This window comes from Hyperolius riggenbachi, chromosome 6 (genome assembly GCF_040937935.1).
Source record: "Hyperolius riggenbachi isolate aHypRig1 chromosome 6, aHypRig1.pri, whole genome shotgun sequence".
Taxonomy (NCBI): domain Eukaryota; kingdom Metazoa; phylum Chordata; class Amphibia; order Anura; family Hyperoliidae; genus Hyperolius; species Hyperolius riggenbachi.
This window is the reverse complement of record NC_090651.1, coordinates 163,683,209-163,706,744: the sequence shown is the minus strand read 5'-3', so window position 1 is coordinate 163,706,744 and position 23,536 is coordinate 163,683,209. Positions and strand designations below refer to the sequence as shown.

Sequence of the window (23,536 nt, the reverse complement as noted above, 5' to 3'; positions counted from 1 at the left end):
CCCACGACGAGTCGCTCTGATGCTCCGGGTCCCGCTGGCGGCCACTTCCGGTTTCGCCGTCAGGACCCGTCAGCCTGGGGAACGCGGCTGATACTACGCGTTCCCAGCCAAAATAGCACCCCTATGCGGCCATATGTCCGCATACGGGTGCCTATGCGGACATATGGCCGCATAGGGGTGCTATTTTGGCTGGGAACGCGTAGTATCAGCCGCGTTCCCCAGCCTGACGGGTCCTGACGGCGAAACCGGGAGTGGCCGCCAGCGGGACCCGGAGCATCAGAGCGACTCGTCGTGGGCACCGATCAGCTGCAGGGGGCTGAGGTAAGCACCAGGTGAGTAAAACTCAATTTTTTTTGGACACTTAAGGTTCACTTTAAGGCATCTCTTGGAAGTCAGAATACTAGTTCACTATGAATCCTAAACAATTAAATAAAAGATTGTGTATTTAAGCGCGGAGAAGAGTTTTTAATATAAATAAAATATAACCAAACAATCTAGGAGAGGATCTCATTGCTAGTTTTTCAAAATAAAATGTATTCTACTGGCTACCTCATGAGAGCAGGAGAAATATTGGGCAACATGAATTTAATCAGGCAGAATACAATTGGTGTTTTCACTTATGATAGAAACATTATATTAGGGACCTTGACAGGTTCACTATATGTACAATGGTAGGGATTAGATTTCGAGCTCCTTTGAGGGACAGTTAGTGACAAGATATATATATATATACAGTGGTGTGAAAAACTATTTGCCCCCTTCCTGATTTCTTATTCTTTTGCATGTTTGTCACACTTAAATGTTTCTGCTCATCAAAAACCGTTAACTATTAGTCAAAGATAACATCATTGAACACAAAATGCAGTTTTAAATGATGTTTTTTATTATTTAGTGAGAAAAAAACCTCAAAACCTACATGGCCCTGTGTGAAAAAGAAATTGCCCCCTGAACCTAATAACTTGTTGGGCCACCCTTAGCAGCAATAACTGCAATCAAGCATTTGCGATAACTTGCAACGAGTCTTTTACAGCGCTCTGGAGGAATTTTGGCCCACTCATCTTTGCAGAATTGTTGTAATTCAGCGGTATTTGAGGGTTTTCTAGCATGAACCGCCTTTTTAAAGTCATGCCACAACATCTCAATAGGATTCAGGTCAGGACTTTGACTAGGCCTCTCCAAAGTCTTCATTTTGTTTTTCTACAGCCATTCAGAGGTGAATTTGCTGGTGTGTTTTCTTCAGCTTGAGTTGACGAACAGATGGCCGGACATTCTCCTTCAGGATTTTTTGGCAGACAGAAGAATTCATGGTTCCATCTATCACAGCATGCCTTCCAGGTCCTGAAGCAGCAAACCAACCCCAGACCATCACACTACCACCACCATATTTTACTGTTGGTATGATGTTCTTCTGCTGAAATGCTGTGTTACTTCTACGCCAGATGTAACGGGACACGCACCTTCCAAAAAGTTAAACTTTTGTCTCGTCGGACCACAAGGTATTTTCCCAAAAGTCTTGGCAATCATTGAAATGTTTTTCTAGCAAAATTGAGACGAGCCTTAATGTTCTTTTTGCTTAAAAGTGGTTTGCGCCTTGGATATCTTCCATGCAGGCTGTTTTTGCCCAGTCTCTTTTTTATGGTGGAGTCGTGAACACTGACCTTAATTGAGGCAAGTGAGGCCTGAAGTTCTTTAGATGTTGTCCTGGGGTCTTTTGTGGCCTCTCGGATGAGTTTTCTCTGCGCTCTTGGGGTAATTTTGGTCGGCTGGCCACTCCTGGGAAGGTTCATCACTGTTCCATGTGTTTGCCATTTGTGGATAATGGCTCTCACTGTGGTTTGCTGGAGTCCCAAAGCTTTAGAAATGGCTTTATAACCTTTACCAGACTGATAGATTTCAATTACAGTACTTCTGTTCTCATTTGTTCCTGAATTCCTTTGGATCTTGGCACGAGGTCTAGCTTTTGAGGTGTTTTTGGTCTACTTCTCTGTGTCAGATAGCTCCTATTTAAGTGATTTCTTGATTGAAACAGGTGTGGCAGTAATCAGGCCTGGGGGTGACTACAGAAATTGAACTCAGGTGTAATAAACCACCTTTAAGTTATTTTTTAACAAGGGGGGGCAATCACTTTTTCACACAGGGCCATGTAGATTTGGAGGTTTTTTTTCTCATTAAATAATAAAAACCATCATTTAAAACTGCATTTTGTGTTCAATTAGGTTATCTTCGACTAATAGTTAATGTATTTTAATGAGCAGAAACATTTAAGTGTGACAAACATGCAAAAGAATAAGAAATCAGGAAGGGGGCAAATAGTTTTTCACAGCACTGTATATATATATATATATATATATATATATATATATATATATATATATATACACTGTACAGCGCTGCGTAATATGTTGGTGCTATATAAATACTAAATAACAATAATAATGATGTACATACCGGGTGCTTTAAACTTCCTGAACTGAATATTTGCCAATACAAAGTGAATCACAGTTGGACAATCTTTTTCTTCTTGAGGGTTCTTGGGTCGAAAGATATAACATTCCTTTAATCCTTCTCTGTCAAAGACGTTTGGATCTATCTTTGGAAATTGCAACTTATTCATTCGTGCCCACTTTTCAGCAAGTAGGAGTTCCTTCAAAGGATGTACAAAGTGTTAAGATGTTTTAAATTTTTTAACAAAGACAAAAGGTTCTTTCTAATAAAGATTATTATCAGATACTTCATGTGCTTTTCTGTACTTATATATTGTGCGAGAAATCCACCTCTACATTTAAAATGATTGAATTAAAAAAAAGGATTTTCAGCACCTAACAGGTCTTAAATAACCTTCCCAAAGTTCTGACTAAACTTCAGTACACATATGAAAGGACTGTCTGTTGTGTAGGTAAGAGCTAACCTTTGAGATACTTAAGACTGACACCAACATATCTAAGAATCTGCACACTTTGGTCACATTTATATCCATGCAGAAAGTAGTGAGGCAAGAACAAGCAAGCATCTTATGAGTCAGGAGGCCCTATGCAATGCACTAACTCACCACTGATAAGCGCTGGTGAGTTCTAAAATTATTGGACAGGACTGTCACATAGCTCTCACGGTGGCTCACCATTCATCCACTCAGCTGATTCACAAAAATAATCCTGATTCTCAATTGGTCCCCCTAATGGACTAATGGGGAGCACTGATGGGACTAATGAAGATATTTTTTTCAGGGCTGCAGCGTTAAAAGAAGTGGAGTAGAGTGGCGACGGCGGACATCGTGTAAGTGCTCGGGAGCCTGAAGGCTTTAGCGGCGGATGCCACAAGCGCAAGCATCTGCAGAGGAGCGAAGCAGCAGTGCCGTGGTGCTGAATGATAGCTCCACAGCACAAATACCTTGTTTCCCATTGCACAGGACACAGGAGCATCACTCATACTATTCACCTGAGTTATGCTCTACATGTTCGCACATCGCAACAAGTGAAGCCAGCAATGGAATTTTCCAGTAAATCCTGAGTGATGTTAGGTGATAGGAGCATGCTTATCACCTCAAATTGCAAATGGCCCAGAATGTCTTGTAAAATCTATAGCCAAGAAAACACAATACACATAATTGCTCTTCCTATCCATGTAGAGTCCAGCCAGGAACTCAGAGGATGTCTGTAAAGCTGCCAGACAGTTGTCCCGTTGCATAGTTTGGCTGAAAAAAAAGACATCTGTCTATCTAGTTAAACCAGAAATACTGATACATGACTGGCCTGCAGCCTCGCATATCCCAAATGATCCAGAGGACATGAAACACATGTACAAAGCTGGGCCAATTAGCACTAAAAGTGAAAAACTTCAAAACTCCAGATGCCAATCAGACAACATACCTGGATCAACACCACAGGATAGTAAACGGCTGAATTGAATACATTTGGTACAATTTTATACATGCAATGTAAACAAATTCTCCATTTGCCTCCATAAGTTGTTTTATTTTTTATTTCATTTTTGCCATTATATCAAGATTTGTTTGGGACATACTATATTTTGTGTTCTTAGAACACAAACAGGACGTAGCTTACAATGAAACATAAATCCACAATCACTGAAAAACATTAACAAAAAATAAACGTCCAAGCACATGTACAAAATGTGAGCACACAGGTTGTGCTAGTGCATCAGGGTTTCACAAATGAATTCCCAAGTTACAGTTTTGTTAGGAAAAAGGTTTATAAAACATCCATACAAGGTTAATAGTTTTTGTAGCCAAATATATTCTTATATAATTTGTTTATTAACAATCTTTCCTAGGAAATTGGAGCTGAAACCACATGGTTTACACTGGTGGATTCTGCAGTACTGATATAGAACCTGATGCGTCCATCATCTTGACTGGTTAGTCAAATCATCTGAATGGAACCCAATCAAGCATCTATGGTTGAAACATTAACGTGTAACTGTCGGGCTTCAAATAAAAAATCAATTCTTTATTTTTATCTGCTAAACAAGTAATAAGGATGCTAATCATGCAATCCAAAAGTTAAAATCTCTATTACTTTTCTTGTTTATAAATGATCATTCTCCAGTTTACCTGACTGGTGCGTTGCCGCAAAAAGGAAGTTGCAGGGCATGCTGGGTTGTCCTTTTTTGCTTTTGTACATTAGTTAAGTCTGAGGGGAAATAAAGAAGCAAAAAAAGACAACCCAGCATGCCCTGCAACTTCCTTTGTGCGGCAACGTACCAAATTAGAGTCAGGTAAACTGGGGAATGATCATTTACAAACAAGAAAAGTAATAGAGATTTTAAATTTTGGATTGCAAGGTTAGCATCCTTATTACTTGTTTTCCAGATAAAAATAAAGGATTGATTTTTGATTTTATGCCCGACAGTTACACTTTAAAGAGAAATCCAAAAAATATGCAATAATTATTAGAAAGTATAATTAGTGGATAGCATTGTGTTGATTTTTTTTGAAAAAAACAAGCCATTTCCATGCCTAAAATAGAGATGGTAAATTACATGCTAATAATTGAAAGTCGATGCATTTTTTTCATTAATTGTATGCAAATCCATGCAGCTTGGAATTGAGGCTAAAGGTGCGTACACACATGAGACTATAGTCGTTTGAAACGATCGTTCACCGATTGTTTCAAACGACGATCATTTAAAAAAAAGCAGCCAACGACTATTAAGTCTAATGACGGACGAGCTAGATCGTTAAAAACGAACGATCTAGCTTGGCGGATTTTTTCCAACGACGATCGTTTGCAAAAGTAGTACATCGTTGGAAACGGTCGTTTGTACTAGACTTGACATGCGCATTTCACTATTTCTCCATGGAAGTTTTCATTTATATGCGCAGGCGCAATAGTTGCTTTTATGTGATGTAACGTTCGTTCTAACGATCTGATCGTTACACACCTTTTAAAACTAACTTTACTTAGGTCGTTCTTTCATCAATTAAAAGTTCGTTCGTCGTTGACAACGAACGATCGTTGTCGCATGTGTGTACGGAGCATAGGAAACACTTTGCAGAATTGCATGAATTTTTTAGGAGTGCACTCCTGAAAAACGCATGCAATTCTGCAAAGTGTGCTCACAGCCTGAGGGTGGGAACACACTAGGCAGTGTGGGAGATGTAGCGTTTTGCTGCATATGCATCTGTGCATTTTTAGTGCGTTTTACGTGCATTCTCTGTGCATTTGCATTTTTTCCGCACATGCATTTTTCTTGTGTTTTGCGTGTGTTTAAATGCGTTTGCGGTTCGCATATATAAATCGCATATGCATTTTGCATGCTTTATGTGTTTTATGCAAATCATTAGGAAGTCAACAGGAAGCGGAAATACATCATCAATCGCATATAAAAATGCATGAAAAACACACTAAAACGCAATACCTCTGCGTGACGCATTGACTTTTATTATGTGCATTTTGATGCAACAAAACCAGCCTAGTGTGTTCCCTGCCTTTATGAATCAAATGCAGTAGCTAATAATTTGGTTTATTTCCAAGCTGAATATATTTGCATAAAGTTCACAACATTTGCATCAACTTCAGCCTAAAAGATCAGAGCCAAGGATTAATAATAAAGGCTAATACAACAGTGTTCTGTTTCAGCAAGTTTATGTATAGCCATATTATTAAAGGACAACTGAAGTGAGAAGAATAGGAGGCTGCCATATTTATTTTCTTTTAAATAATACCAGTTTCCTGGCAGCCCTGCTTATCTATTTGTCTGCAGAAGTGTCTGAATAGCACCAGAAACAAGCATGCAGCTAATCTTGTCAGATCTGACAGTAATGTCAGAAACACCTGATCTGCTGCATGCTTGTTCAGGGGCTATGGCTAAAAGTATTAGAGGCAGAGGATCAGCAGGATAGCCAGGCAACTGGTATTGCGTAAAAGGAAATAAATATGGCAGCCTTCATATCCCTCTCGTTACAGTTGTCCTTGAATTATCAGTTTGCTTTTTTTTTTCTTCACTTAACTAAGATTGTAAAAAAAAAAAATGGTAAGTTAGAAATGTTTAAAAATAAACAAAATTATTTTTTCCAATATACACTTAGTTTTTGTTGCACAATATTTTGTGTTAACTACATAATCATTACAGTTCAAGTTGAATTAGAAAGCCAAGCTACAATGTCCTTTTATTTTCTACACAATGCAAGTTATGTTCTATTCTTATTATTTTTTACATTTCTTTGGTGTTGCATGTCTCTATAAGTGGCAGGGTTCTGTCATGTCAGGAAGACATTCAGTTGACGCTACTTTATCTTTGGACATACCATGATCTGGATAAATGAGTACCATCACAGAAACATTTTTCAGTCATATGAAAGTTGGGCTAAAAATAATTTGATCCCCTGGCTTGGTGAATCCAGTGGACCTTTACCCTTCAAGGGACAGAATAAATGAATATACTTTAACAATATGTAAAATCATATAGCTAGTTCTGGTACAAAACATAGTGCAGTATCATTAGAGAACAATTATTAACACTTGGTCACACTGCTTACCTTGAAAGGAGGGCTTGAATCACTTGGTCTTGCAGAAAAATCAAATGAAATGATTAGATCCACTCCTCGCTGAGGTCTTAGGATAAGAGGGTAGGGTAAATTGAAAGTCAAACCACTATCTACAATGTGTATTTTCTTGCTTTTAACATCCAGTGGTTCATATATCTGTTCAAATTCATCAGGGTCTAGAATAATATTCAAAACAGCTAAGAAGTTAAATAGTCCAAATTATATAAAGTAAATTAAAATATGAGTTCAATGGTTAATTAAAATGTATTTTTATTTACTTAACTGTAAATCCTGTTTGAAAAGGTATTTATTTTTTAGTTTGTCAGAAGCTGTGTTTCTGGTATATGATGTTCCAATCAATAACACAATGTATTAATTGTACTATGAGTGAATATGGGTGTTCAGAAGTGAGCCCTGGTACCAAAATGTTATTGAAGAAAGTGTTGCAAAGTAGGCTCCGGATATTAGTCAACATAATGTAGTAAATGCAAAGGATAATTCCTAAAGCTATTATAGAACCGTATATACTTGAGTATAAGTGACCCAAGTATAGGCTGACCTCCCAACTTTTACCTACAAAAATTAAAGTGATTGATTCGAGTATAAGCCAAGGATAGGAAATGGCACAGTGCACCATTCTGCACAAGTAGACAGCAGAGATAAGTGCAGTGAATTTTTTGCTAAGCATTAATCTACCATCACTAGCTTTGTACTTTTCTATGCCTCGCATTTTAATTACCACTCAGCGTCACATGCAAGTATTCTGCACATGGCTTTTAAAGAGAAACTCAGACCAAAAATTTAACTTTATCCCAATCAGTAGCTGATACCCCCTTTTACATGAGAAATAGAATGCTTTTCACAAACAGACCATCAGGGGGTGCTGTGTGACTGATTTTGTGCTGAAACCATTCCCACAAGAAGCTCTGAATACCGAAACTGCCACAATGTAACAATGTTCACAGACAGGAAATGGCTGTTTACAGCTGTCTGTAACAGCCAGAACAGCTAGAAACAGCTACATAACCTGCCCACAGTAACAATGTCACAGTAATAAATGTCAGAATGTAAATCTGGGAGAGGAAAGATTTTACAATGAGCAAACACTGACTAAATCATTTATACATAATAATTGTAAAAATGAAACACTTTTTTATTACAATATTTTCACTGGAGTTCCAGTGGGGGGGTTCTGCCAAAGGCTTACAATCTAAAGGGTTGGGGTAGAGACAATAGGTGTGCCTGTTGAGAGGGTGCCCAGTAGAACATATCATGGTACTGATGGCAGGGGGAGGGGGTAGGCAAGCATGAAAAGCTGAGTCTTGAGGGCTAGTTTGAAAGTGTTGAAGGTGAGGGTAAGTCTGATGGCTAATGGAAGCGAGTTCCAGAGAGTGGGTGCAGCCCTAGTGAAGTCCTGCAATCGTGCATGGGAGTGAGATATGTGTGGTGAGAAAAGGCACAATCGTTGGAGGATCGGAGGGGGCAAGTCAGTATGTGCATGTGGACAAGTTCAGAGATGTAGGTCTAGCAGGTCCTATGCACTGGTCTGTAGGCCATGCACATATTTTTTAAATTAATCCTTAAGTGGATGGGGGGGGGGGGGGGGGCAAGAGGAGAGCAATGTCAGTAAGCCAAGGAAAGGAAAGTTCCAGCACTCTCACGACTGCAGTAGGAGATGAGACTCAACCCTGATGGACTGTGGGATGTGTAGATGCGGTCTCTTTGAAAAGCGTGCACGGGCTGGGTGAAGAACAACAAATCGATGTGGAAGAGGGAGGCAAGATGTAGCCAGCACTGCGATTCAAATATTGTTTATTGAGACAAAAAGAAAGTGAAGCACTTACAGTTGATTCAGGTGGGATGCGATGCGGGTGTGGTGGGCGCCAGGTCTAGATCCCCCTGCGGACGTCCGTTTCGCGCGTTTAGCGCTTGTTCACCGCAGTGGGGGAAAGGATGGCCAGAGGAGAGCCACTGTGATTAGAGTAGTTGATTAGTCTGGCTGCTGCATTCATTACCAATTGTAGGGGGCAATATCGTTTGAAGCGAGGCCTTATAAAAGGGAATTGCAATAATCCAGGCAAGAGATGACGAGAGCATGGATGAGGAGTTTGGTGGTGTCAGGGATTAGGTAGGAGTGGATCCTGGAGATGTTGTGGAAGTGGAAGTTGCAGGAACGACTAATGGATTCCTTTCTCCAGTTTTCTGCTTTCATTGAGGGCAAAGCACATACAACATTTTGCTGGCATCTACGAACCCCCCCCTCCCGAGTTCACCCCAACCAAAGGCATAGGGAAGCTGTGCGGCAATAGCTGTGAGGCCTGCCCCCTCACTGCCATACTTGTGAAGTATATGCAGCTCCGGTTTACCTGTACCTGCTACCACTGATCTGCGCTGCATGGTGTTCCTCTGTTAGTCTCGCTGCATCTCTATGACCCGTGCAGTTGCGCATGAGGGGCGCCACTAGATAGCATCCTAGCAATGAGACACAACTGATAGGCTAAGGGTGCGCAATGCAGTGCATCAAAATAGACACAGCGGCAGACTGACACCTTATTGGTCTTAGGACAAAGGATTCTATATCCCTTACCCTGCTCACTGTAGCCCACCAGAATGCCTTCTATGGCTTTGTTCTCCAACTTGGAGCGTTTCTCACTTGGAATGTAGGCATATGCTTTACACCCAAACACTCTGTGCCCTACATTGGGTTTTGATCCATTCCACATTTCATTCGGTGTACTCTCAATAGCTTTTGATGGGAGCCTGTTTTATAGGTATGTTGCAGTCATTATCGCTTCTCTCCGGTATTTGTTAGGTAAGGCAGCGTCTGAAATCATACATCTGGTCATTTCTACAAGAGTGCAATTCTTCCTTTCTGCTACACCGTTTTGTTTCTTTAGGTATGATTCTATCTCTTTACTCCTATATTCTCCTCCATTGTCCGTGCATATTCCAGGTTTCCATCGAAACTTGTTGCTTGTCATAGATACAAACTCTAGAAGTTTTTCTAAAGTTTCACTTTTGTGCTTCATTATATACGTTATTGTGTACCTAGAATAATCGTCAATTAAAGTCAGTAAATATCTGTTTCCGCAGGGTGCGACGGTTTTCATTGGCCCACACACATCACTATGTAGCAGTTCCATTTGTTTAGTGGTTTTTCACTGACTGGTCTGTGGAAGAGGTGTTCGGGTGGCTTTTGCTTTGATGCAGCACGTGCACTTGCTAGGTTTGTGGCAAGGCAAAATTTTCATGTCTTCTGATAGACCTCTCTTTGCAAGGACCTCTATAGCTTCTGGGTTTCAATGCCCCAATCTTCTGTGCCATAGGTGGATGCATTTAGCCATTTAGGCATTTCAGTGCCGAGTTTGTACAGGTGTTCATTTAATTTTCCTTACTTACTAGGACTTGCTTTCCATTTTGAATTGTGCATTTATTACCTCTGAACTGGGCAGTGAGTCCATTGCTTGAAAGGGCTTTAAATGATAGAAAGCTTCCGTTTAGGATTGGAACGTATAGAACATTCTTTACAAGGATGCTCTGCTTGCCCCTGATGGCATTTTGTAGTTCAGAAACCCCTGACCATTACCCTTCAGCAGTAATAGGGCTTGAAATAAAAACAAGAAAACCGAGAGCCCAATATAGTGTAGTATTTCAATCAGTAAAGGTAGACATGACAAGACAAGACAAATAACATTTATATCGCGCTTTTCTCCTGGCGGACTCAAAGCGCCAGAGCTGCAGGCACTAGGACGCGCTTTATAGGCAGTAGCAGTGTTAGGGAGACTTGCCAAAAGTCTCCTACTAAATAGGTGCTGGCTTACTGAACAGGCAGAGCCGAGATTCGAACCCTGGTCTCCCATGTCAGAGGCAGAGCCCTTAACCATTACACCATCCCGCCACTGGGTAATGTGTAAGAAACACAATGGTTATACTCACAAACGTGGGTTGCCACAATGACAACCACTGTAAAGGCAGGTGGGGAGAATTAGGACCTGACCCCACTCAGGTATTAAGTCGCTCTCTGTAGATAGGAAGAAGGTGGGGATACACCCCTCCACCAAGGGTGGACTAGATATTTGCAGGTATGTAAAACAGAGTCGCCAACAAGGATAAAAACGTTTTAAAATCCGTTTAAAAGGGGGAAGTTGGTGGACTTACCTCCCTCATAGAAAAGAATTGGACTATGAGACGTTACTATAAATCACAGTAACATTTATTAAAAACTCCAAAAGTGCAACGTGTTTCGTGGGTCACCATCCCGCTTCATCAGGCAGTAGAATGGAGGATGCAGTGTCGGGTCTGTAGTGTGGCCGAGCGCCTCTGTGAACAATTAGTTTTACCTTAACATATGTTAGCATCAGTTCAGTATCCGGTCTAGTTTCGAGAGCGTTTAAAAGGGCACTGTATAAGTCGGGAAGCCTGCATAGCAACGTGTTTCGTGGGTCACTATCCCGCTTCATCAGGCAGTAGAATGGAGGATGCAGTGTCGGGTCTGTAGTGTGGCCGAGCGCCTCTGTGAACAATTAGTTTTACCTTAACATATGTTAGCATCAGTTCAGTATCCGGTCTAGTTTCGAGAGCGTTTAAAAGGGCACTGTATAAGTCGGGAAGCCTGCATAGCAGTAATGCTCAGAATCAGAATCAGTTTTATTTCGCCAAGTACAGCGGAGCTATACTCGGAATTGCTTTTGGTACACATGGCATAGACATAGTATAAGAGGACAGACGCACAACACATACAATTTAACAATTAATGCAGATTACGAATTGCAGATGTGGTATAGATATGGCCTTCTCAATAACAGACCCAGATCAACAGTTCATCAGTTAGTGTGTACTCCATCTGTGCAGGAACAGTCCATAACACTAAGCTGATAGTAATAGGGATAGGGGTGATAATAATAATGGTGGTAGTAGCAGTAACAATAACAATGTACCCCCAACCAGACACTGGGCAGTGAGAACCTGGGCGGGCAGCGGCAAGAACAGGCTGACCAGCGTGCAAGGGCATGCTAATAGGCAGGCCTGGGGGGGGGGGGGGGAGGTTGGTGTTAAGCAGCCTAACCGCTTGGGGGAAGAAGGTATACTTCCGCCTCTTGGTTTTGGATGGTAAGGACCTGAAGCGGCGGCCTAACGGGAGGAGATCAAAGTAGCGACAGCCTGGGTGGGAGGGGTCCCGGGAGATCATGGAGGCTCTCCATCATCCTAGCGGAGTGGAGGAGATCGAGAGGTGGAAGAGGGGACCCGATGATCTTCTCTGCGTCAGTTACGACTCTCTGAAGTCTATGTTTATCGCTGGCCGTTGCGCCCGCGTACCAGACAATGACTAAGGAGCAGAGGATGGATTCTATGGTGGCAGTATAGAAGCTGGTTAGCAGCTTCCGGGGCATGCCGAATCGCTTCAGTTGGCGCAGGAAGAACAGCCTCTGCTGGGATTTCTTCTGAACTATGGTGGTGGTTTGCCCCCATTTCAGGTTGTTCGTTAGAGTCGTGCCGAGGAACCATACAGATGACACCCTAGAGACTTCAGTTCCCCCGATGAGGACAGGTGGGAGGTGGGGAGGGTTCCTCCTGAAGTCTACGACTAGTTCAACCGTCTTTGCCGCGTTGAGTACCAGGTTGTTGTCTCTGCACCAGTTGCAGATGCTCTCGACTTCTCTGCGGTATTCCTGCTCCCCGTTGTTGTCAATTAGGCCGATGATAGTGGTATCGTCCGCAAATTTGATGACTTTCACAGAGTTGTCTGATGAAGTGCAATTGTTGGTATAGAGGGAGAACAATAGTGGTGACAGAACGCAGCCTTGTGGAACCCCTGTATTGGTGGTTCTGACGTTGGAGTAGCAGTTGCCCAGCTTCACCTGTTGTGTTCTGTTTGTCAGGAAGTGTTTGATCCACGCTCGTAGGGTGGGATCTACTTCGAGCTGACTCAGATTTGTGTGCAGGATATCTGGGCAAATCGTGTTGAACGCTGAGCTAAAGTCCAGGAACAGGATCCTAGCATAGGAGGCAGGATTGTCTAGGTGCTCCGTGACGTATGCCATGCTGGCATTGATGGCGTCCTCCACGGATCTGTTTGCCATGTAAGCAAACTGGAGGGGGTTGAGGTGCGTGTCCGTGAACCTCTTCAGGTGGACAAGGACCAGCCGCTCGAGAAGCTTCATGATGTTAGAGGTTAGGGCCACCGGTCGGAAGTTGTTGAGCTCAATGCTGCCTGGTTTTTTGGGGACTGGTACAATTGTGGACCGCTTGAAGCAGGAGGGGACTATTATGTGCTATTATGTGATTTGCTTTCATTTCTTCATCTATTGCACCCAGTTAGTCCACAATCTCTAGCATAGCATTTACATAGTCACCCATTTCCTGCCCTTTTTCCAGCCTCATCTTATACAGTTTGCATAGCAGATATAGTTTTCTGTTTAGGTTTGCACGTTCATGCAGCCTTTGTAATGCAGTCCACATACCTTTAGCTGTTTTCTTTCCTTATAAGAATGAGTTGATCATCCTCCACTAACAGGCTTATGACTGCTTTTGCTTGCCTGTTTTTTCTGTCCCATTCTTCTTGGTTGTCGTTGGGTCTGTCTGTATCTAGCACCTGCCACAAATCATCTTTGGATAACAACATTTCTAGCTTAAACTTCCATAGCTGGTAGTTGGTATTGTTAAGCTTTGTTATTGTAAACTTCATATCTGAAGCACTTGCCATCTACCAGTGAGTTGGATGCAGCTTTTGTTTCCTTACACATTATTCAGTATGATTATAGATGCAGCACTTGCTTGTAGTTTTCCTTTTTCTGGTGTCTGGAGCTGGGCCCATAACCTGTTGGTTATGTATTAGAGAAGACACTAGCGTCTTGTGATGAGGCAGAACTTGGTTTACTTGGCTGGATTAAGTTGCAAGCATACCAAGTTTTCAGTAAACTTTAACAGCAGACATATCAGTTATGAAGAGAGAGGAAGAGATAAAGAAAACAAGTTTTTCAGATAGACACACAAAACTAGTAACCTTAGTATTTGCAGTAGTGCCATCTACTGGTCAAGTGGTGTTAATACTTAATACTATATAAAGTACATGCAGTTGTATTTCAAACACTAAAAAGCATCAGCTGCCACAAGCGTGTTATAATAATAAAATGTGCCACCTGTAGTAGTTATGGATGATCCAGGAATCTCTCCAGACAGTGATTAACCTAATCAACTGCATGAAGTGCAAACTGGAACCCATCCATGATCACCAATGTTGCTGTGGCAGGTGGCATATGGGTACAACCCTAACCTGGGTAAAAAGGAGGGTTGATGCAGGTTAGTAGATCATTAGTTCAGGGACTGCAGTGGATTGCATAGACCCACAGGGAGTTTATTTTTTCTCAACAAATGTAGACTGACAAGGGGGAATTATTAGTACACTCACCTAAAGGATTATTAGGAACACCATACTAATACGGTGTTTGACCCCTTTTCGCCTTCAGGACTGCCTTAATTCTGCGTGACATTGATTCAACAAGGTGCTATAAGCATTCTTTAGAAACATTGGCCCATATTGATAGGATAGCATCTTGCAGTTGATGGAGAGTCTGCACAGTGGTAACAAGGCATGATGGATCCATGTTCTCAATCTGTTTACACCAAATTCTGACTCTATCGAGACTCATCAGACCAGGAAACATTTTTCTAGTCTTCAACTGTCCAATTTTGGTTAACTGGTTCAAATTGTAGCCTCTTTTTTCAATTTGTAGTGGAGAGGAGTGGTACCCGGTGGTGTATTCTGCTGCTGTAGCCTATCCGCCTCAAGGTTCTGCGTGTTGTGGCTTCACAAATGCTTTGCTGCATACCTCGGTTGTAACCAGTGGTTATTTCAGTCAACGTTGCTCTTCTATCAGCTTGAATCAGTCGGGCCCATTCTCCTCTGATCTCTAGCATCAACAAGGCATTTTTGCCCACAGGACTGCCGCATACTGGATGTTTTTCCCTTTTCACACCATTCTTTGTAAACCCTAGAAATGGTTGTGTGTGAAAATCCCAGTAACTGAGCAAATTGTTAAATACTCAGACCGGCCTGTCTGGCAACAACAATATTGCCTAAATCACTTTTCTTTCCCATTCTGACATTCAGTTTGGAGTTCAGGAAATTAATGAGAAATTGAACAGCTGTTGGTAAGTGTGTAATATTAATATATATATATATATATATATATATATACATATATATATATATACACATACATACATATTCATACATACACAGTGGCTTGCAAAAGTATTCGGCCCCCTTGAAGTTTTCCACATTTTGTCATATTACTGCCACAAACATGAATCAATTTTATTGGAATTCCACATGAAAGACCAACACAAAGAGGTGTACACGTAAGAAGTGGAATGAAAATCTTACATGATTCCAAATTTTTTTTACAAATAAATAACTGCAAAGTGGGGTGTGCATAATTATTCAGCCCTCTTTGGTCTGAGTGCAGTCAGTTGCCCATAGACATTGCCTGATGAGTGCTAATGACTAAATAGAGTGCACCTGTGTGTAATCTAATTCTAATGTTAGTACAAATACAGCTGCTCCGTGACGGCCTCAGAGGTTGTCTAAGAGAATATTGGGAGCAACAACACCATGAAGTCCAAAGAAGACACCAGACAGGTCAGGGATAAAGTTATTGAGAAATGTAAAGTAGGCTTAAGCTACAAACAGATTTCCAAAGCCTTGAACATTCCACTGAGCACTGTTCAAGCGATCATTCAGAAATGGAAGAAGTATGGCACAACTGTAAACCTCCAAAGACAAGGCCATCCACCTAAACTCACAGGCCGAACAAAAATAGCGCTGATCAGAAATGCAGCCAAGAGGCTCATGGTGACTCTGGATGAGCTGCAGAGATCTACAGCTCAGGTGGGGGAATCTGTCCATAGGACAACTATTAGTCGTGCACTGCACAAAGTTGGCCTTTATGGAAGAGTGGCAAGAAGAAAGCCATTGTTAACAGAAAAGCATAAGAAGTCCCATTTGCAGTTTGCCATAAGCCATGTGGGGGACACAGTGAACATGTGGAAAAAGGTGCTCTGGTCAGATGAGACCAAAATGGAACTTTTTGGCCAAAATGCAAAAACCCTATGTGTGGCGGAAAACGAACACTGCACATCAGAACACACCATCCCCACTGTCAAATATGGTGGTGGCAGCATCATGCTCTGGAGGTGCTTCTCTTCAGCAAGGACAGGGAAGCTGTTCAGAGTTGATGGGAAGATGGATGGAGCAAAATACAGGGCAATCTAGGAAGAAAACCTCTTGGAGACTGCAAACGGCTTGAGACTGGGGCGGAGGTTCACCTTCCAGCAGGACAACAACCCTAAACATAAAGCCAGGGAAACAATGGAATGGTTTAAAACAAAACATATCCATGTGTTAGAATGGCCCAGTCAAAGTCCAGATCTAAATCCAATCGAGAATGTGTGGCAAGATCTGGGACCTGTGCTGCGTGCATGCTTTGCATAGAATTGCATAAAAAATTTGGTTTGTGCTGCTCACCCCTTGGTATTTATTTATAATTTTCCCCTGTGAGTCTGCATAACCACGCCCACCTCGAGCACAGTTAAGCATATAAATGAGTGCATTGCACATGTTCAGAGAGTTCATTTGGTAGCTAGTGAAAGGTAAGGTGTTTTTAATTTTCTTTTTTCCCATTTAGTTGACTCTTGGGTTTTTGGTTTAGTTCCCACTAGACTGCTTATAAAAACTGGCATTTTGCATGGTAGAGTAGGACTCACCAGAGTGGGGACACTTTGGCGCAGTTGGTGAGCTTAAGCACGTTAAAGCGTAACCAAGAGCCCCTGTCACTGTTTTCCTGTTGTGTGCTGCAGCCCCTCTGTAATTATATATATATATATATATATATATATATATATATATATATATATATATATATATATACACACACACACACACACACACACAGTATCTTCTCAAAAAATTAGCTTGTGATAAAGTTCATTATTTTCTGTAATGTACTGATAAACATTAGACTTTCATATATTTTAGATTCAAATACATACAACTGAAGTAGATCAAGCCTTTTATTGTTTTAATATTGATGATTTTGGCATACAGCTCATGAAAACCCAAATTTCCTATCTTAAAAAATTAGCATATTTCATCCGACCAATAAAAGAAAAGTGTTTTTAAAACAAAAAAAAGTCAACCTTCAAATAATTATGTTCAGTTATGCACTCAATACTTGGTCGGGAATCCTTTTGCAGAAACTACTGCTTCAATGCGGCGTGGCATGGAGGCAATCAGCCTGTGGCACTGCTCAGGTGTTATGGAGGCCCAGGATGCTTCGATAGCAGCCTTAAAGAGAATCTGTATTGTTAAAATCGCACAAAAGTAAACATACCAGTGCGTTAGGGGACATCTCCTATTACCCTCTGTCACAATTTCGCCGCTCCTCGCCGCATTAAAAGTGGTTAAAAACAGTTTTAAAAAGTTTGTTTATAAACAAACAAAATGGCCACCAAAACAGGAAGTAGGTTGATGTACAGTATGTCCACACATAGAAAATACATCCATACACAAGCAGGCTGTATACACCCTTCCTTTTGAATCTCAAGAGATCATTTGTGTGTTTCTTTCCCCCTTCAGCTCTCATGCACTGAAGTTTCAGGCTGCTCCTTTCTTCCTGCAAACAGCTTTGCCAATGGCCTCAATTCACTAAGATCATGCTAGAGATAATAAAGCAAGAGAAAACTTACCTCCACACGTGAGAGAGTTATCTTACCTCTTCATTCCTTAAGTTACCTCTCCTGTAGTTAATTTACCTCCTCTGTAGTTATTTTCACACGCAGTTAATTAACAGCCTGTCTTTAACTCTGGAGTTATTTTAAGGATTGGAGAGTTAATTTAAAGACAGAAGAGTTAACTTTAGGCTTGCCAGAGGTAAAATGTTTCCTGAATACTACATGCCTTATCACCATGGTAACAACTCTAGAAGAGTTATTAAAGACAGGAGATAAGCTTAGTGAATTGAGGCCTTTGTCTGTAATTCCTCAGTATGTGAAAGCCCAGCCAGCCAGCTCAGAGGACGATTTATCCAGCTTGTAAAAGATAAGAGAGAAGAGAGAAGCTGCCCTAATCTAAATGATACACAGGCAGTGTGCATAGAGGGGCCTGGAAGGGGGAGTTCATAGCAGAACCACAACACTGAAAAACTTGGCAGCCTTCCAGACACAGGCCGACAAGTCTGACAGGGGAAAGATACATTGATTTATTACAGAGACTGTGTATAGTATAAAGTGCTGCAGTAAGCCAGAACACATTAGAATAGCTTTTGGGACTTGTAGGATGATAAAAAACAGGATGCAATTTTTGTTATGGAGTCTTTTTAAGCTCATCCGGAGTGTTGGGTCTTGCGTCTCAACTTTCTCTTCACAATATCCCACAGATTCTCTATGGGGTTCAGGTCAGAAGAGTTGGCAGGCCAATTGAGCACAGTAATACCATGGTCAGTAAACCATTTACCAGTGGTTTTGGCACTGTGAGCAGGTGCCAGTTCGTGCTGAAAAATGAAATCATCTCCATAAAGCTTTTCAGCAGATGGAAGCATGAAGTGCTCCAAAATCTCCTGATAGCTAGCTGCATTGACCCTGCCCTTGATAAAACACAGTGAACCAACACCAGCAACTGACATGGCACCCTAGACCATCACTGACTGTGGGTACTTGACACTGGACTGTAGGCATTTTGGCACTTCCCTCTCCCCAGTCTTCCTCCAGACTCTGGCACCTGGATTTCCGAATGACATGTAAAAGTTGCTTTCGTCCGAAAAAAGTACTTTGGACCACTGAGTAACAGTCCAGTGCTGCTTCTCTGTAGCCCAGGTCAGGCTCTTCTGCCGCTGTTTCTGGTTCAAAAGTGGGTTCATGCTTCCATCTGCTGAAAAGCTTTATGGAGATGAAGATTTCATTTTTCAGCACGACCTGGCACCTGCTCACAGTGCCAAAACCACTGGTAAATGGTTTACTGACCATGATATTACTGTGCTCAATTGGCCTGCCAACTCTCCTGACCTGAACCCCAAAGAGAATCTGTGGGATATTGTGAAGAGAAAGTTGAGAGACGCAAGACTCAACACTCTGGATGAGCTTAAGGCCGCTATCGAAGCATCCTGGGCCTCCATAACACCTGAGCAGTGCCACAGGCTGATTGCCTCCATGCCATGCCGCATTGAAGCAGTCATTTCTGCAAAAGGATTCCCGACCAAGTATTGAGTGCATAACGGAACATAATTATTTGAAGGTTGAATTTTTGTTTTAAAAACACTTTTGTTTTATTGGTCGGATGAAATATGCTAATTTTTTGAGATAGGAAATTTGGGTTTTCATGAGCTGTATGCCAAAATCATCGATATTAAAACAATAAAAGGCTTGAACTACTTCAGTTGTGTGTATTTGAATCTAAAATATATGAAAGTCTAATATTTATCAGTACATTACAGAAAATAATGAACTTTATCACAATATGCTAATTTTTTGAGAAGATTCTGTGTATATATATATATATATATATATATATATATATATATATATATAAAATATATATATATATATATATATATATATATATATATATATATATATATATATATATATATATATATATATAACAAAATACTAGTAGATGTAAACTGTGGCCACACTTTGTATTAATTTTCATAAAATGGTTTCCATCCTTTAAAATCATGTGTGTAAAGCAATGCATGTACAGGAAATCTACCATTTAAAAACAGCATTTTATCATTTTATGAATACGGAACACAAAATTTCAAACATTCTTAGTGAAATCTTCCATAGATGCATTTTTTTTATATTAAAACGGCCATTGGACAATTTTGAGTGAAATGTGTGTGGCCAGCACGAGGTCAGTATCTGTTAAAGAATTAACATATATGGTCAATGCTTCAAGGTGGTCTTCAGTGTTTAAATTATTTTTATTTGCGCTATGATTTCTCTTCAAGTAATGGCTAACTAGAACATGGAAAGGCTGGCACCACATTCTAGGATATAACTGATTCAGATAACTGATGCAAGCTGTATTTGCACCAGTGATTATGCTTCAAACACACATAACTTTTAATTATAGCTGTGAACATATTTCATTTTTGAAATGTAATCACAGAGCTTGTTGACCTGTTACCAAATTCTGGGATCTGCTATTTTCAGCCATTTCTACAGAATATTACGTGTGCTTAAAAAAAAACAGAAAACCTTTTCCTATAAATATCGCTGTTCCCTTATATTTATAGGAATAACAGTTTCATTTCCTTTTGTTATGCTCGTGGAATATTCTACATGCTGGCAAATAAAATAAAAATACGAATTTTATGATAAAATATTAGTTAGGCAGAAACAAAGCTTAAAATAAGAAAAGTACATTTTAAGTGTCCTTTTTGACTTACTAACTACTAAATAATTATCTCACCAAGGTTTTCCTAATGTCTCAACTGTTACCTGTTTAAAGCATCTACTTTAAAAGGTGGTATTTTTCACTCTCATCCCAGCTTATTACTCTGAAATCTAAATCTTGCTCAAAAGTATCTCTACAGTTGCCCAGACCCGACCTCCTGAAGAAGTGGACATTGATTTACAAAACAGATGGAGTCTAATCGTTAGAGTTGTGGAGCTGAACATATCAATGAATTTTGTTTTTTGATGTGCCCTCTGGGTAGTGGATTGGGAGGGTATTCTGCCCAGTGCAAAACTTGGGAGCTTTTGTTCTAAATTATTTGTATATTTATTAGGATTTGTTAAAGAACAGTTGAGATATCTACACATTGCTTATATACTGTGAAGAGGCTTACGCCTTTGCTTTTAACTCAAGTTGTGGACATAAAGCTCTTGAAAAAAAATAAGAGACCAATGTGATTTATTTTTAATTTTGCATTTCTATGAGAACCATTCCATGCTAGTTAATTCTTACACAAGAACAACTCATTCTGCTGTATGAGCTACTAATTAGGCGATCACTTGAATCAAATCTTATTTAACCACTTCCCATTCTATGACGAGAGTCTCATATCCAAATTGACTTCTCTAAAGATTCTTGGACACACGTCCAGCACTAAAAACCGCTGCTGCGATCGTGCGCGCACAAGCCTCCGCTTTTGCACGTGCTTGTGTTAGTGCTTTGTTATTTAAAAGGTGAGTAGTTATTATTGTACTAGTAATTATGCCAGTTCCATTAACAGGCGCTAGATGTGCCTCCTGCTGCACTGCACATGCTGGCTTGTGGCCCCCATGCGTGCACGACACATGGCCATGGCTGCGGTCCTCTACGTGCACACTATAGACACCAGCTGTTTTATTAGTGTAGCTGCATGCATATACCATTAGGTCCATAAATATTTAGAGACACAATTTTTTTTCTCATTTTGGTTCTGTACATTGCCACAATAATTTTAAATGAAGCAACTCAGAAGCAGTTTCTCTTTAAAGGCTATTTCATGAGCAGGTGTGCGCAAGTCTGTCATTTTGTCAAAAGATTAGATATAGATTGGACTTTGCTAAGAACATCTAAAAAAGCCAGTACAGTTCTGGAAAAACATTCTGTGGACAGATGAAACCAAGATCAACTTCTACCAGAATGATGGCAAGAAAAAAGTATGGAAAAGGCATGGAACAGGTCACTGTCCAAAACACACCACATCATCTGTAAAACAAGGCGGAGCCAGTGTGATGGCTTGGTCGTGTATGGCTGACAATGACACAGGGACACTAGTGTTTATGGATGATGTGACAGTACAGAAGCAGCCAAATGAATTCTGAGATGATCAGAGACATACTGTCTGCTCAAATCCAGCCAAATGCAGTCAAACTGATTGGGTGGCGTTTCATGATACAGATGGACGATAACCCAAAACATACAGCTAAAGTAACCCAGGAGGTTATTAAAGCGAAGAAGTAAAAAATTCTTGAATGGTCAAGTCAGTCACCTGATCTTAACACAATTGAGCATGCATTTCACTTGCTGAAGACTAAACTTTGAACAGAAAGGTCCACAAACAAACATCAGCTGAAAGCCGCTGTAGTAAAGGCCTGGCAGAGCATTAAAAAGGAGGAAACCCAGCATCTGGTGATGTCCAGGAGTTCAAGACTTCGAGCTGTCATTGCCAGGGTTTTCAACCAAATATTAGAAATGCACTTTTTATTATTTCCAATTACTTAACCCTCCTGGCGGTCTATTAAAAACCGCCAGGGGGCAGCGCAGCAGTATTTTTTTTTTTTTTTAATCATGTAGCAGTGCAGCAGCATCCCCTCACCCTCTTCGATCGCCTCCGGCAATCAAGCTCGTCCGGAAATCCCGTTCTGAACTGGATTTCCATTAGGGCTTCCCCCGTCATGGCGACGGGAGGGATGACGTCGCCGATGTCATCAACGTCGAGACGTCAAAGGTAGTCCAGATCCACCCCCCAGCGCTGCCTGGCACTGATTGGCCAGGCAGCGCATGGGGTCGGGGGGGGGGGGGGTGTTGGCAGCGGGGGGTAGCGGCGAATCGGAGTGCACACGCAGCTAGCAAAGAGCTAGTTGCATGTAGCAAAAAAAAAAAAAGTATGCAAATCGGCCCAGCAGGGCCTGAGAAATCCTCCTGCGCGGCTTACCCGAACGCCAGAAGGGTTAATTTGTCCAATTACTTTTGAGCGCCTAAAATGAAGGGATTGTGTTAAAGAAATGCTTTAGTTGCCTCACATTTGTATGTAATCATTTTGTTCACCCCCCCAAATTAAAGCTGAAAGTTTGCACTTCAACTGCATCTGAATTGTTTCATTTAAAATTAATTGTGGTAATGTACAGAACCAAAATTAGAAAAAAGTTGTCTCTGCCCAAATATTTATGGACCTAACTGTGCTAAAAGTATTCATACTAAAGGCAAGGTCAGACTGGGTCGCCTGGAGCTGGGGAATTCTCTGGTGGGCCCCACTTGCATTGGTTAGAATGTGCTAAGCACATTGTGGTGCAGTCTTTAAAGGAGTCATCAGGGAAAGTATAGTAAAACGAGTGGTACTTACCGGGGGCTTCCTCCAGCTCCAAGCTCCCAGGATGTCCCTCGCCTCAGCTCTGCCCGCAGCCGTTCGCCGCAGCTCCGACCTGGTCCCCGGCGATGACGTCAGAGGGACCTCCAGGTCGCTCTGTACTGCGCCTGTGTGAGCGGCGCTGTCAATCACCGCCACGTGGACCGGAGCAGACTGCACAAGCGCAGAACTACTGTGCCTGCGCAGTCTGCTCTGGCCCATGTGGCGGTGATTGACAGCGCCGCTCACGCAGGCGAAGTACAGAGCGACCTGGAGGTCGTTCAGACGTCATCGCCGGGGACTGGGACGGTCCTGCGGCAAACGGCTGCAGGAAGGGACATCCTGGGAGCTTGGAGCTGGAGGAAGCCCCCGGTAAGTACCACTCATTTTACTATACTTTGCCTGATGACTCCTTTAAGTTTTTCACTTTTCTCTCTCTTACTTCACTCACTCTCCCTCTCCTCCACCCCAG

General features: G+C 41.4%; 1 protein-coding gene across 1 annotated transcript in view; it reads right to left on the bottom strand.

Moving 5' to 3' along the window:
• The window catches only part of PLA2G4A (phospholipase A2 group IVA), a 220,567-nt gene that overhangs the window by 22,153 nt on the left and 174,878 nt on the right, over positions 1-23,536 (bottom strand). The window contains exons 15-16 of the mRNA XM_068240163.1: positions 6,998-7,182; positions 2,449-2,644 (exon numbers count right to left, since the gene is read on the bottom strand). Of these exons, the coding sequence (XP_068096264.1) occupies positions 2,449-2,644; positions 6,998-7,182 (381 nt within the window). The remainder of the gene's footprint in view (positions 1-2,448; positions 2,645-6,997; positions 7,183-23,536) is intronic.